This window comes from Cryptotermes secundus, unplaced genomic scaffold (genome assembly GCF_002891405.2).
Source record: "Cryptotermes secundus unplaced genomic scaffold, Csec_1.0 scaffold1437, whole genome shotgun sequence".
NCBI lineage: Eukaryota > Metazoa > Arthropoda > Insecta > Blattodea > Kalotermitidae > Cryptotermes > Cryptotermes secundus.
Genome location: NW_019731298.1, coordinates 33,473 through 50,246, shown reverse-complemented (window position 1 = coordinate 50,246; position 16,774 = coordinate 33,473). Strand labels below are relative to the sequence as shown.

General features: G+C 38.3%; 1 protein-coding gene across 2 annotated transcripts in view; it reads left to right on the top strand.

Moving 5' to 3' along the window:
• Positions 1–16,774, top strand: part of LOC111867009 (tubby-related protein 4) — a 92,471-nt gene that overhangs the window by 55,142 nt on the left and 20,555 nt on the right. For both annotated transcript variants that reach the window (XM_023856463.2, XM_023856462.2), the window contains exons 3-11: positions 1,364–1,546; positions 2,538–2,645; positions 3,909–4,089; positions 6,700–7,013; positions 8,589–8,816; positions 11,128–11,356; positions 12,157–12,386; positions 13,206–15,469; positions 16,011–16,170. In XM_023856463.2, the coding sequence (XP_023712231.1) occupies positions 1,364–1,546; positions 2,538–2,645; positions 3,909–4,089; positions 6,700–7,013; positions 8,589–8,816; positions 11,128–11,356; positions 12,157–12,386; positions 13,206–15,469; positions 16,011–16,170 (3,897 nt within the window). The remainder of the gene's footprint in view (positions 1–1,363; positions 1,547–2,537; positions 2,646–3,908; positions 4,090–6,699; positions 7,014–8,588; positions 8,817–11,127; positions 11,357–12,156; positions 12,387–13,205; positions 15,470–16,010; positions 16,171–16,774) is intronic.

The following is a 16,774-nucleotide window of genomic DNA, read 5'->3' as shown; positions in this document are numbered from 1 at the left end:
TTTAGGGGGGCGCCCTCTCTTATGAGAGGACGAGTCTGTCTTTTTGTTCAATCCACCACTATTTCACTGTAATCACTGCACTCAAAAAAAAAACACCGTGGTTTTAGTCCGCAAGCTAACTATGCCGACCGAGAGACCGCCGCTTGTCGGCGAAGTTAGTGCCAACTTTAGCGGATAGAGTGTGTCGCGTGGCCAGCGCAACGAATCCCCACGGCCGTTAATTTCGGTTTTATAGACCGGAGCCCCTATTTCCTTGAAATAGCTCCTCAATTAAACTCACGAGGATGAGTGGACCCCGTTCCAGACCCACTATTTCTCAGAAAATCTGGTAGCGCCGGGAATCGAACCTGGACCTCTGGATCTGTAGCCAGGAACTCTGACCACTAGACCACAGAAGCGGTAACCACTGCGCACTCTTTTCCTATGTCTTGTCGCTGTCAACACTGAGCGAACTTATCATCCTATCGCAAACGAAGAACCAGTATGAGCAAGTGCAAATAGACTATTTGAACCAGCTCACGATGGTTCTTTGCTTGCGGATTTTCTTCTTTTTTATTCTATCCTGAAGATGGAGGCGATACGTTCCTCCGAAACGTCGGTTAACACAATATCTACACGGCGCCATATCCCAAAAGACTTCCTTCTTCAGCTTACTGTAGTTTATATAATGTCATCCCATTACTAGCCGTAACTAGTAAGTTATACACGTATTGACTTAGTAGACGTTTTATGAAGGAATTTAATTGCAGTAACAAACTAGCCAAAGTTGACACTAAGGATTCTGCTTTTGAATATTCTTTGGCAGAGTTCTGGTGAATTTTCCCAGCAAAAGAGGCTGCTAGCATATCTTCGTGTGTGGGCTTACAAAGGAGAGTCCCTGATAAGCTTGAGCCATTGCATGAATAAGTTTGATTATCAGACTGCAAAGGATGGACTTTGTCCGTCGTCCGGTATTTTAAAAACTAGAGAAAACAACGTTTCGGAAAATAGATCTGTGATCATTTTATGCAACTTCCCGTTCTATCTTAGTTCCACGCCCATCTATGCATGCATCTATGCATGTCACAATTTTTAGTGCATATTTTCCTGTTATTCCTTTCGACATACCTGTCCTTGTAACAGGCCGTGAAGTCCCACAGGGTTGTGAAACGTCGAGGCTCCTTAGCTTTTTCTAAGGGACCCAACAGAGTGTTTTCCCCCTCACCCGAGGAACGAAACAGATCCAGTTTCGGAAACGTTGTTTTCTCTGGTTTTTAGAAGAACAAGCGATGGACAGTGTCAAACAAACCACTAATTCAAAGTCTGATTGTATTGGACATCAGTATCATTAGAAGATATCATGATAGGATTACCATTGTTGCAGGTGATCTTGGTGAAGTGGAATGAGCCGTACCAGAAGCTGGCCTCATGTGACAGCTCAGGCATTATCTTTGTCTGGATCAAGTATGAGGGCAGGTGGAGCATTGAGCTCATCAACGATCGAAACACTCCTGTCACACATTTCTCTTGGTCACATGACGGTCGCATGGCGCTCATCTGTTACCAGGTAGGAAGGCACCGTGCTCACCAAGAAAGTGACTATTTTACGAACTGGATGACCGGCGAATTTGAGTTCGATTCCTGACAGGTACAGAGATTTATTCTTCTCCACAGCGTCCAGATTGTCTGTACAGCCCAGTCAGCCTTTTATCCAATAAATACGTTGGTCTGTTTCCCAGTGTGTAAAGTGGCTGGGTCGTGAAGCTTGCCACTTACCCCCATGTAGTACTGAGATTAAGAATGCTTGAAGATATACCTCCACTTCAACGTGTCTTCAAGGCCCAATGCATAATTACCAACTTCTTTTGTGTTCATTTATTTATTCACTAAAATGCTTATTTATTCATGCATTTGCTCACATGTTTGTATATATTAATTAACTTTTATTTATAGTTCCAGTCTGCCTCATTTTTAGTCCCTTCAATGTACCTCCAAACCTACTTTTTTCTGTATGTATGTATATGTATGTATTTATTTATATATGTATGTATATGCAATGTATACACACACACATACTCACATGTATACAGTATATTTTTTCAGCCAGCATTCATGCCGCCAGACGATTGTTGCATACTGGCAAACTTGTCCAAAGCCAAAAAGTTGTGTATCTATCAGTGTATTGTTTGTTTTAATGTTAAGGCTAAAACCTAGCTTCTGAGTATCAGTGATATGTTTCCCAGTACACATAAATTGTTTTCCGGTATGTGCACTAGCTGAATAGAGAGATAGGGTTGAGTGGGAGGGCGAAACAGGTTTCAGAGCTTTCCCTTGAGATGTAATTGTTGTGCTAGATGGTGTTACATTCCACAAGACAATAAACTTCATAGTCACAACCATGAGAATCACATATCTTAACATGTGTATCCTAAATTTGTGTTTGTCTTTCCACTCTTGTTGGTATCTTGGCTTGCGTCATTCATTTCCACATCTCAGTAATGTACAAATTAAGACGTGATTATTATTTATATACTGATTTCATGTTTTCCATCTTGCAGGATGGTTTTGTATTGGTTGGTTCTGTGGCAGGTCAGCGCTATTGGTCTTCCATGCTCACATTGGACTCCACCATCACATGTGGTATATGGACACCTGATGACCAGCAAGTAAGTGAAATGTGGTCAACCCGAATACTCTATTAATTAGCTACACTTCATAAGTTCAAATATTCTAACAAGTTGAATTTTCTATTGAAAAAATGTCACTTTGTGAATTCAAGGTATTAATTTCATTACAGCCAATTTACTCTAAGAAGGCTGTAGGACATTGATGTCAGGGACTCATAAACTTCTTATCCCTATTTGGATTAAAAAAGAGTGACCACAACAATGGAAAAAATTAGTATTGTCCTATTTATAAAACAGGAAACAAAATTGCCTGCAGTAATTTCTTATGAATCTTTTTTTTTATCATAATACAAACTTTTATCCAGTATTCTTCTCGCATGACAAATGCCATTTATAAATGAAATCGTCGTTTCTTATGAGCATGGATCATGAGTTAATGGCACAGCTATTAATCATATCTCTGCACTTGACTGACATTAAAAAACAATGGGAGTACACCAATTATCTATAAATCAAAAACATACTTATAAATTAGTTAGGAGAGAAGTACTGTATAATATTTTACTTGAATTTTGAATGTCCAGAAGACATTCTAGATTAGTTAAAATGATACATGAGCTGCTTCATAGAGTTTCTCTCCCAGTGACTGCATTCAAGCATAATTTATCTTGACTGTTAATTATTCAAAACATTAATTCTCTGAACACAGTTGCTTTAAAAATAAAATTATATTTCTCAATAATATTTTACACACATGTCCATTCTTGAAAAGTTCTATGTTCGTGGACATTAACATTATGTAGTCCATTGAAAGACAACAGTGTTATATCCCAGAAGATAGAACTCTTTAGAACCACCTCTGTGAGAACCTCAAATCCTACATGTCCATCCTTATTTGTTGCATTATATTACAAAAACTGTGTGTGTCTGTGTGTGTATGTGCATGAGTTTTTCAAATGTAAAATATAATAATTTCGTCATATCTAATAAATATAATCTTTGATTCTGTTATTGTTCAATTATCTGAACAAATTGAGAATCTGAACTACATTTTGTTTTGCATAATTGATGATCTTTAATTCTTTACTCTCTACTTATATGAACTAAGTAATTAAAATGAAATTATAACTATTTCAGACAATTGACACTGTACTGTAGTTAAAAGAACATCAATCATTTATATCCTACATCTAGTGAGATTATTTTCATCTTGCCAGAGTGGCATGTTGTACTGATCAAAATTTTGGAACAAATTACTTGTGATGTGTTTGTGCTTGGCTTACCAACTGTCAACATGTGTAGGTGTACTTTGGAACAACAGCAGGGCAGATCATCGTGATGGATGTTCATGGGGCCATGGTGTCCCAGGTGCAATTGAGTAGTGATGTGGGAATTACAATGATGGCCTGGTCTTGTGAAAAATTCAAGATGGAGGAGGGAGATGAAAGAACTCCTGTAGTAGGGCAGTACACCCCTCCTGCAGGTATTTACATTGTCAATGTCTTTTAGGTTATGCCTAGAAAATATTCATTTCACATTGATATTTCCTCAGACCTCTAGATATATGATGAGAATATTACATTCACTATAATGATCTTTTATTTAGATACCCACTTAGCAAGTTGGCTCAAACAGTAACACTTACTTACTTGCTTATGGAACTGAGCCCTTCTTGAGGAGAACCCAAATCTGCAGCTACTCAAGAATTTCTCAGCATTTTATGGAATCCGAAAGTTAATTACCGTGTTCACAAGAGCTCTCCGCTGGTCCCTATCCTGAGCCAGATCAACCCAATCCTTTCCATCCCATCCTGTCTCTCTAAGATCCATTTTAATATTGTTCACCCACCTATGCCTTGGTCTTCCCAGTGGTCTCTTTCCTTCTGGCTTTCCCACCAATATCCTATATGCATTCCTTTTCTCCCCCATTCGAACTATGTCCTGCCCACCTCATCCTCCTTCACTTGGTCATTCTGATTATACTTGGAGAAGAGTACAATTTATGAAGCTCCTCATTATGCTGATTTCTCCAACCTGCTGTCACTTCATTTCTCTTCGGTCCAAATATTCTCCTCAGCATCCTGTTCTCAAACACCCTCAGTCTATGTTCCTCCCTTAATGTCAGAGACAAAGTTTCACACCCATACAGAACCACATACAAAATTATAGTTCTGTGTATTCTAATTGTTATGCTTTTAGACAGCAGACGAGAAGACAAAAGGTTCTAAACTCAATGGTAGCAAGCATTACCTGAGTTCAGTCTCCTCTTAATTCCCTCCTGAATCAGGTTTTGGTTTGTTATAATCGTTCCCAAATATCTGAACTGTGCCACATTTTCAAAACATCTGTTTTCTATCATTAAGTCATGATCTTGCCCTGCATTTTGGTGATGAGAGAGAAACACATACTTAGTTTTCTCTGTGTTTATTACTAGACCAACCTCCTTACTAGAGTCAATTAAAGTTTGTGGGTTTTTCTTTATGGTATCTATATTATCACCCAGTAGATTCGCTTCATCAGCACAGACCAACAGCTGAAGTGTCCTGTTTAATTACAGTCCCACCTGGTTTTCCTGGACCTTCCTAATGGCATATTCTAAAGCAAAGTTGAAAAGGAGTGGTGACAAAGCATCTCCTTGTCTTATACCATTCTGGATAGGAAATTTATCAGACAGTAACCCTTCCGGTTCTGGTAGATGGGGGAAGCATTATAGATACCTCTCAGCTAGTAGAGCTGGTCTCGCTGGCTGGGCGGGACTGATGGTAAGCACCAGTACTGGTAGGATATAGAGACTGGTAGAAATCATAGAGGGAAGCACAATGGACCAATACAGGTCTCAGTGCATGGGGAAACCCACCCTTTCTAATAACTAACTAACTAACCCTTTCAGTTTATATTTAGGAGGTCCCTGATTTGAATCTTGGTCAGGACACCAGCTGTACTGACTGAGGTTTTCTGTAGTTTTCCTCAATCCATGTGAGTAATGCAGGTAGCAAGCACCTGCTTTCATGTTCGATTCCTTCTTGGCTTATTCATTGACCCTGAAAGTGGAGGCAACATGTTCCTCTGAAACATCATTTAAATTTCAGCTAACTACATGGTGTTATATTCCAGGCAACAGAACTTTTCATTGCCACCTCTGTGAGAACCTCAAATCGTATATGGTCTTATATATTCTCAGATAATCCTAACATTTTCATATCCACATGATAAACAGGCAGTTCTGGTAAGACATAATCGCATACTTTCCTTTAATGCAATACAGTCTACATAGAAAATAACACCTCTAATGATTCTTCAATTTTTGCATATGCTCATTGCCGTGGAAACATGTCTACCAAGATGTTGCCTAGCAACCATAAGGGGAATATACATACAGACACAGAGACTGATTAGAGGGATTTGTGAAGTACGCCATTGAGATGGGCTGGTTGCCATTATGTAAATACACACCAGATTTCAAGAAGACTGGTTCAGACATTCAAAATTTCTTAGGAAGTCACAGATGTACAAAGGTAGAGACACATAGATGCACAGACAGCAAGGTGATCACATAAGCCTACTTTTATTTTTCAAAATAAGGAAAGTGGGCTAAAAATGTAACTGTCATGATAGGTAACATACCAGAAGGCTACAAACATCAACTAAGGAAAGAAACATATATCAAAATCAAAATTGTCCTAGATAAGATACTGTAAGTGGAATTAAAGTATTGTTTTATCTCTGTTTAATACATCAAAATCTTAATTGTCATAAGGAGAAACATAATTATATTATTATTGTAATCTTATGTATGACTGATTGAAATTTATATTTCTTTTTAGTGTAATAGAAGACAATGAATGCATGGTGCATTATGTGTCATTCAGAATTCAAAGCAAAATGCTAATTAGATTGTATTTATGCAGTTCACGCAGTGGCAAATATGTCTGTACAGATTCTAGCAGTCCTATATTGCAATGTCATTCAAAGTTTTGGATTTCTGATCCTGAAATTTACACAAATATTTTGAAAATATATTTAATATAAGAACAACTATTTTTGAATTGTTTGCTGGCCTAGTCCTACTAGATGCTATTTTGTTTGCTTTTTAGATGGCTGCATCTTCATCTTAGCAGTGAGTCTGCAGAATGGATATATATTCCTCATGAAGAGTTTTGATGATGTTTCACCAATCCAAGTGCACACTGGTTTGTGTGGGCCCCTGTGTCTGGAGTGGAGTAACTGTCATGAGCTCCTGGCTGTAGCTGGCACTATGCAACAGACAGTTCCTGCCTCTGCTGGGACACAGCAGTCATCCCCAGACTCCAAAGTGGCTTCTGCACCCACAGTGGAATATACCAACATGCTAAAATTTTACTCTGAAACTGGTGTGCTCCTCTATTCGACAATAATTCCCTACACCCAGGTCTGTTTCTGAGATTAATGATTTAAGTTTTAAGGTTTTTGTGACAATGATTGTTCAGATTCTGGTCGTCAAGATTGTGATGCATTTTAGTCTTGAAGGCGGATACTGATGTTTTGGAGGAACATGCTGCCTTCATTTCAGGGCTAAAGGTGAGTGTGTTCCTTCTAACCTGCCTCCATAATTGAGTCACTTCCTCATCATTAATTCTTCAACTATGAAAATGGAGGCTACGTATTCTCCTGAAATGTCGGTATCTACCTTCAAGCTACAGGACATCGCAGCCAAGAAGACCACAGATTAACGATTATTAATTAAGTAATAAACTAACTCCATGGTGCAGAGTCCTTCTTGAGAAGCTAATGGTCACATAGGTGATCAAAACATTCCTTGTCTTATATGGAACCGGAAGGTTTATTATTAAGGAACAGATTTTTAGGTGCAAAAAAGTATTTCTTTTGTAACTTGAAAGTCAAAAATATGCTCCAGAAGGTTGAAAATATTTACGAGAATGTACCTGTGATTGCACAAAGTATTCATAAAAGTCATGACTATGTCAGACAGAAAGTGAAGCACTGTTGCAGTGAACCACAAAGGCCATCTTTAAATTATATGTTGTAAATCTGTTGTTTATCACAGACGAGTGATCTGTATTGAGGAAATATACATATCACATCGCATGATACCTGTCCTGCATACTTGTAACACACAATGTCACCAACACATATTCTCATGAATATCATTCTTACAGCTATGGCTAGATTTCCAAGTCATCTCTTCCCTTCAGCATAATGATTGTCATAATTGTTTCATATTCAAACTGTCATGGATAGCCCATGCACTGATCTAATCCTAGCTACACTGTCCTACACAATGTAAATATATTCTTGACAAACAGGATTGATGAGGTTATACACAGTTGATTCGACAGATTATGCCATGATACTGTTGCTCTTGATAATGAAGTGTCCTAATATAAGTCAATAAATGACTCAGCATTGACATCATAAACCCCTTGATTTAATTTCATCATTCATCTGGTTGCCTTTCATCTCTATTTGTCTCTATGAAATTAGTTAAAAGTTTCTATGGACAATGCAATATTAAACATATGGTGTTACATTATAAATTATATACATTTTAAATATTTTCTTATTAAAAGCAATGCAAGTGGAATTAAATATTTGCAGTTGGAGTTGAATGAAATTTGAATACTTCCATTAATTAGTTCTGTGTAAGTAGACAAACAAGAGGAAAATACCTTCATTGTTGACTGTATAATTTAAAATGAGATATAATGCTTATTTTTTGCAGACATTTGAATTATGACAAATTTTTCAGTCCTCTAATCTTCAGAATAACTTCTTTATAAAATATTAAATAGTTCTAATTTCTCTGTTCAAATTATGCCAATGAACGGAGTGACACCAGTTAGCTAGCAATTAGGTGAATAAATTCTCATATCAGTAACCAAGAAAAAATATATTTCCTTTNAGAAATTATGCTTACAGTTCAAGGAATTGGGAGAAATCTATTTCCAGTTTATCTTTGTTCTAATGAGACATCTTTGATTTGCAGTCTCCAGTGACAGCACTGACATGGGGTCATAATGATAAACGACTGTTCATTGCAACGGGGTGTCAGGTGCACATTGCTTGGGTGTCACGAAGAGTGGCATCATTGCAGCTAATGTGTCGTCTACGCATTCACTCACAACTAAGGGGTGGTGAAAACAAAGTTACCGCCCTACCTCTGCCTCCTCGGATCAAGGCTCTCATCTCAAATCTGTTTGCTCAAACCATCAGGGTAAGTATGAAGTATCCACAGGAAGTTTATTCTTGTTTTCATCAGTATTACTTAGTTCCTGGTCTAAAATGAGGGAACGCTTTATCCATTTAGCTTTATAATGTTTCCCTAGAACATGTCTCTAAGGAAGTCTAAAAGGTTGTAGGGGATTGAATTGACACTCTGATATAAGAATTAAATGGTCAGTGCCTCTAATACCAAAGTCTGCCATTAGAAGTGATCCTGAGTTACTTCCATTCACCTTCCTACTTCCCTAAATCCATCTTAATGTTATCATCGTATCTCCTCAGTTTTCTGAATGCCCACTTTCCAAGAAATTTCCCCATCAAAATTCCTCTACTCATTTCCTTTTTCTTTTTCCTATCTTAGCCACATCTCCAGCTCATCATATACTCCTAGAGTTAATTAACCTAAGGGTATGAGGTAATATGCGTAACAGTGAAGTTGTTCATCGTGAAGTATCCTAAATTGCATAGTTGTATCATCATTTTTAGGACCAAATATGTTTCTGAGCTCTTAATTTTCAAACATTTCTAATTTATGGCCATTCCTCAAAGTAAGAGACCATATTTCACATTCATAAACTTGAATGGACAGAATTATTATTTTGTATATGTTGATCTTGAGTTTTGGGGTAGATGAGCTGTGACAGTTTCTGAACTGAATACTACTCATAAGAATCCTTTACAAAATGTGTTCTCTAAATTTTATCATAAAATGTTTTTCGTAGGTAATTTTTTAATGTTCTAAAATGATTTATTACATATACATAGTTACATTATGACTTTGTTGCTCATATTATTTTATGCCATAATAATTTTGTGTTTAGTTGGAGGCCTATCTTCAGAAGAGATTGAAAGTGGTCTAAATGAAGGCTGAACACTTTGATGATGAGTTAGGATTGTTATTAACTTTACTTAATAAGATTCAAACTGAACTCTGGTTACTGTAACCCACATATGGTGACTGTATTGATTTTTTCTTCAGGTTTTATGGATTCATTCATTCATTCATGTCCTTTATTTTCCATATATCCATACAGGTAAAAAACCTAGAATGTGGAAATAGTCCCTTCAATAATAGATGTGTCCAGATACATATAATAAATTACATGAGTTACATAATTAAAATCACATACATTAGTCAATTAATGTAGATAATAGAATAAGAAATAAAAAACTTAATACAATTTTAATTAATGAACATAATTTAAAAAGAACATTACTATAAAAACTTAAAATTAAGTTGGAAACTGCTGACTGATCTGATTCATAATTAATTCTGAATCATTGAACCTTCAGACATTTATTATGGCTCCCTGAATGGTAGATTGGCCCATCACATGGTATGATACTAATTTACTACGCAGAAACACAAACAACATAAAATATTGTCACGTGTAACAGTGACTAAGACGTGGGTTTGGATTGGTAATTGGATTTATTAACCACCTACAGGTCATAACTACAATTAATTATTACACTGTTACTGATTTTCACAATAAAAAGCACCCCACACTAATCTCTTCAGGCTATCTGCACTAGCTTTCATGGATTTATAACAGAGGAACTATAAAAGTCTCACTAAATTACACACTCCCAATACCACTGCACTATAGCACACACAAAGTCTCAAATTACACGTTAAATCTTTACAGGCTCACTTCTTGTACTCTTCTGTACTCCTTGTGCTTACTGCTTGCTTGCTTGCTCATTCACATGTTTTTGCCACTCCCACTACTCGTCACTCACTCACTCACTCACTCACTCACTCACCCACCCATTCACTTACTCACTGGACTCTTACTTACATAGCCGAGGAACAGACATGTGTCACAGGAAACACATGTCACATGATCACTATCTAGCCAGTCTGTTGGCATATCAGTCAGATCTACAGAAAACACAGCTTCCTCTATTGTTGCATGTTGGACTGTGTTTACAGAGCTGTTGCCTGGCAATGCATTGATCAAATCCGTTACATTATAAGGCCAAAATCATTTTATAGTGCAATGAAGAAAATTATCTACAAAGTAAGTATAGGGAAATAAATTCAAGAAATGCCTATTATGATACTGTCCAAAATCTGTAATCATCTCATATAGTCATACTTCCCAGAAAATAAAAATATTTAGATGTATAGATACAGAAATTATTTTACACATTGTTTTGTGTTTATGGATCATGGTCTCTTACTCTGATGAGAAAAATATTCATTACGAATATGTAAAATCAACTTTTGTGTATCACGAACTTACATAGTCTGTGTTCAGAAATAGGACATTAATGCTATATATGATGCCTTTCTTCAGTGTTGCGTTCCTGAATCATCAGCACTTCGTGAGTTTGTTTCACGACCACCTGCAGGCAGTGTGCGGCTTCACTGCACCATGATCCGTCATGATGACGATTCCAACCTGAGCTCAGGTACATGCTACACACTGTACCTTGAGTATCTTGGTGGACTTGTCCCTCTTCTCAAAGGCAAGCGCACAAGCAAGATTCGCCCTGAGTTCGTCATCTTTGACCCTCAAGTTGATGGTAAGTAGGCTTCCGCATAAATCAGCATTGTTATTTACAATATGACAGTATGCTTCATTAACTAGCTAATCAACAAACTCCATGGAGCAGTGTCCTTTAGAAGCTGAAAATCACCCAGCTGTTCAAGAAATCCATACCTTTTATTGAACATGAATTTTCAGTACCACATTTTCAAGAGTTTATCTCTGGATCCTGTCCTGAGCCTTTTGAATTTAGTCCACATCATCATATACCATATGTTTATTATCTGTTCTAATATTATCCTCAAATATTATCCCAAGCGTACTAACATACTGTATTGTCATCCCCCTCTCTCACCAAATAAGTGCATTTCCGATGTGTATGACTCATTTACCATTTTAATTTGTCACCATATTTAAGGTATTTGAGTGTTACTTGTTTATTTCTTGGTCCATTTAACGGTGTTGCCTAAGCTCTTCACGTTATGTACTGTAAAATTAAGTGTTATCCTTACCTTTTGTTTCATACTTTAAAGGGGACAATACATGACTGTATGGGGCTAATACAACTGGGGGAAGGTCAAGAGGGTCCTGGTATTTCTTTCTGAAAATTGGACATCTGGTCCAATTCAGTAGGCCTTGGAGTCAACTGAATGGACTTGGTTTTTGGAAAACTATAGACTGATTTATTTTGTTATTATGCAGTGCCCTCTTTGTGGCTACCAACATTTTAAGTTCTGTTTTGATGATGCCCTTTTGACATGCAATCTCTTTTATCACCTGCTATTGACTTGTAAAGGAGAGGCATGTTCTAAAAGAATGCTGATTTTTTCCTTCTAGAATTAGCCTTAGCAGCTGATTCTACTGATTCAGCAAAGAGTAGCGGTTCATCTCAGAATGCTGCAAGTGATACATCTGATACAGAACGTGAAGATGGTTGTGGTAGTCCCAGGGTACAGAGACGTAAGCGAAGACGCAACAAGTCACACAGTGGAGGTGTTGATAGGGGCATGGGCATTGGTGCTGATGGGGAACAAGATGACCTTGCCTATGTTGACACATTGCCAGAAGTGAGTTATGTTGTATATGAAATACGTTGAGCCATTGTTTCATTTATTTAATTTTGAGTAGTGACTTACAGAAGAAATATGCTACTATTAACAATGGCACTTGAACTGCTGATTTAAAATATATGAGAAACGTACAACTGAAAGATTTTTTTCAATAATCTGATCAATTCAGACTTCTTAAGTAGAAGAACATCATAACACATCCACAGCGGGAAGATATTTTCCTGCTTGTATGTCCTTATAGACTAGTGTTCTGTTCTGGAGTGCAAAGAAGTGTTTTATAAACTCTGCCAGATTTTAAATGTTGTAACCCAGTTATTTCTTGGTAGATGTCAGTGGCTCCAGGGTCAATATGGTTAATTGGGTAATCCATAAAGAAGGGTATCACAGTGTTTAATGTTATAAAACTTTATTAACTCTAATAATACAAATCACTTGCAAAGTATGCATGAGATTACTACAGCTGTGGCTCTGAAGTAGAGCTCTTGTGGAGCAGTAATTGCTTTTGGTGGTCTCACTGCTATGCCAACTGAGATGGTGCTTCTGTAGCATGACCTATGTGCTGTCCTCCAGTTGGCGCAGGAAGTACGTTCAGATTGGCCACAACAGTTGAAAGATGATATAGTATTTTAAAATAAACCATAAGCATTTCATATCAAGCTCTTTAAAATCCATAACTTATAAGCATCCCACATATTAAGGAAAGTGACGACAAATAAATGAATACATACAGAACTTAAACTTGTATGAAGCTAATGCGATAGAACACTTTATTTGCTTTTTTGCAAGTATAATTATTATTTTTAACCCCTTCCACAGCACATTCGGCTTGTTGAGGTCACATCCAACATATGGGGTACAAAGTTCAAGATTCATGGACTGGCTTCATCCGTTCCAGCCAACCTGGGCCAGGTGACGTATAAAACATCCCTCCTCCATCTGCAGCCCCGCCAAATGACCCTGGTGATGACTGAACTTCGAGATGACATTGCACCAGGTCCAGACCCCAATTTCAACCCTAATCTTTTCTCTGAAGATGAAGAAGAAGTTTTCCAGCAAGAAGAACATGGTGGTGGTAGAATGCAACCAGACATTGCCCCACCTATTGCCCCCATGACTCCAAGATCTCATCACTCAGTCCCTGGTTCCACAGCAGGAAGATTTGCTACACAACCACACCCAAAATCCTCACAAGTCCTACCCCCACCATACATCACTGCTCCCAGTAACCATCATGTAACCTCAGAAACTAGTGTGACTGTGAATGACACTCTGGTTCCTGCATTGGCAAAGGCAGAGTCATATGAAGATGAATATCCATATGTGGACCTTACTGACATTGTTCATTACTGTGAATCACAACGTGCAGATGCTGCCTCTTGCTCCTCAGCACCAACTGTAAGAAGCTACATAGATAGTTGCACCAGTTCACAAGTGCTACCAGCATCAAACAGTATGGTGTACAGTGTTGGGGGAAATGGTGGGAGCAGTAGTGGGGGCGGAACATACAACAATATGATAGGTGGTGTAACACAGTACATGGGGAAGTATAGTGTTTCAACAGGAGGTTGTGTAAAGGGCACTGCTACTCAGATAACTCACCACATTTCCCCACTGATGTGTGATGGCACTGTTTCAACACTTCAGTCACCGAAAAATGCTGTTGCCCCAAGTGAATTTCTTATTGACCGTAACCCAGCTTCACAGACTATAATGGCAGCTGCTATATCCAATGATCATGCATGTATAGTCCACAGGATGAAATTTATGTCAGTAGAACAACAGGGTCAGAATCAAAGTGTGGTTGGTTTGAACCTGAATCTAGATTTATGCACAGTAGAACAGAATAACATAGATATTAGGCCAGTGGTTATGAAAAGAGTTGACAATGAAGGAAGCAACATCAACAACAACAATAACAACAACAACAACAACAAGAAGCTGCCTCAATTATATAATGTAAGTTTATGTGACAGTACTTCTGGAACAGATGTAGCTATTATTCCAACTAACAGTGTCATACACAGTGCATCCACTTCTCCTATGAAACCAATAAACAGCAACAATAATGTGATCAATGTGGAGAAAAGAAAGGAGAAGTATTATTCAAACAAATCAAGCCCCAGCGGAAACCAAGTGGGAACTCCAGGCTCAAAATGGTGCATGGGGAAACCAGAAGACCTTCTTTACATTGATGAAGATGGAGTATCTGCCCCTAGTGAACTGCCTACTCCAGATAGAGGGAATGTGAAGAGAACACCTACCATCATCCCAATAGCACCATGTCCTCCAGCTTGTCTGGCAGACTCCATGGTTCGAAGCTGCAGTGTTGGATATCTGGATTTGGTGGATGCACAGCTTGTCCCTAGTGATGTGGCACAATTAGTATTTCGAAAAGAGGCACCAAAACGCCTGGTGTTGGTAAATAGGAAGAACAAACAAAGAAAACACAAGAATAGAGGTCAACATGCTCAGGAGTTGAGCAGTAGTGGAGCTGAAGACAGGAATGTGTCTAGTACATCCAGACCACTGAAACTGAAAAACTGTGGGAAGAGCAGAAGTCTTGACTCCAGTGACATCTTCCCTCCAAACAATTTTACCAACCAAATTCCATCCAAAAATGAGAAGGTTCCAACAGAATTACTCCAGGGAAGATATCACCACCAGAACCAAATACCACTGGTTGCTGTTTCCTCTGTGTCCTCAGCATCTCAGGAAACAGGTCAGACAGCAACAATGCCAAAGTCCTCCCCACTCCCTTCTACATTATTGCATGAAAAGACCAAATTGCCAGTGTTGCCCCCTTCAGAAGGAGGAAACAGTTTGAATGGGAACTGTGGAACAGACTTGAGTGAAAAGTTGGCAGTTAGGGAAGCAAGTTCTTCACATTGTCTTGGTGCAGATGTCTTACCAACTTTTGACAGCCTAGCAATGAGGTTGAAGTGCAGAGAGCTACTTGAGGAATCAAGGTCTTTGCCTCCTCCTACTCCATGTGCTTCACCACGTCTCCCTCGTAGCAGCCCAACTAGCCCAGCCCCTAGCAAAAAATCTAGCAAGCGCAATCAATCTTCTTCTCCTATCAGGTTAGTATTTCAGGCATAGGCTGAAAATCAGAAGTTATACATGAAGCAGCTTATAAGAGCATTTTCCAGTCACAGTTATTACTTGTACATACACATTGTGCAGAGAGCACATACACATAAAAATGAAGCAATATCATACACCTTCAGAAACATCTGGCATTTCAGTACACTCTTATAAAATGCTATGTCACCATCCGTAATTTGAGTTCCAATCGTAAGTTGTTACAATTCATAAGAGGCAGTGAATGAATAGAAACTGTAACTGAATTTTGTGCATACATATAAAGATCTAGGATGACAAATTTTAACATTTACAGCTGGTGCTGACTAATTTCTCAATAGAGGATATTTTAAACTTTAAATTATTAAATGTAAGTATGATATAAAGATTTTTTAAATATATTGTTTTAGAAATGGTGCATACATTGGAATTAGAAAGGCGCTGTATTTTACAGGTTTGAAAACTTTGATTGGTACAATGTCTCTCATTTGTCCGTGAAATATGACAATATTCTTCCACGAATTCAAATTATTATTACAGGAAACACCTGCTCAATTCCCCACTGTTGTCAAGACGGCAACGTAAAAGCAAGACGACAGAAAGCTCGGATGATGAGGTAGTACAATCAGGAGATGAGGTGTTCAGTGGAAAGAATTACCGTGATCTTGAGAGCTTCCAGAAAGCTCAGCTGAGGCAGAAGGTATTCAAAACTTTTTCAACTTTGTTCTTAGTGTACGTGTATGATTGATCCAAGCGAATGATCATTAGGACTGACATAGCAACTGGATGTATTCACATCCCCAATCTAAAAGAATCAGTCAGCAGTGTTGGATGATAAGTAGGGACCGGATTTTAATGCAAATGCATATTTCTTTCTTGCAACCAGAAAGTATGCTCATTTGGATATATTGTTGCGTGTTGGGTATATGTCATGCGACAAATAACTTCATGCCTTATTTGATATAGCGAATTTATTCCACTCGATCTTACAATCACACAATTTACAATCTCAACATTACTGCCATTGGCAGTATCACAAATACCCCGGCTAAAGATAGACAACAAGTGACTGGTTACTCTCTCTCTAGTAACTCACTCACTAGTAACTGGCTCAATACTCAATAATCACTGAACTCAGCGATTGCTACATTGAAATTCAACTCCTGAATAGTGCTCGCTGCTACCCACCCAGTCTCAGTACGGACAACACAGAAAACAGCCACGCAACAGTCACCGCTGTCTAGCACCGTCGTGCCCACCGACCTCCCAGCAACAGCCGCTGCACGGCTCGCTCGCTGCGCGAC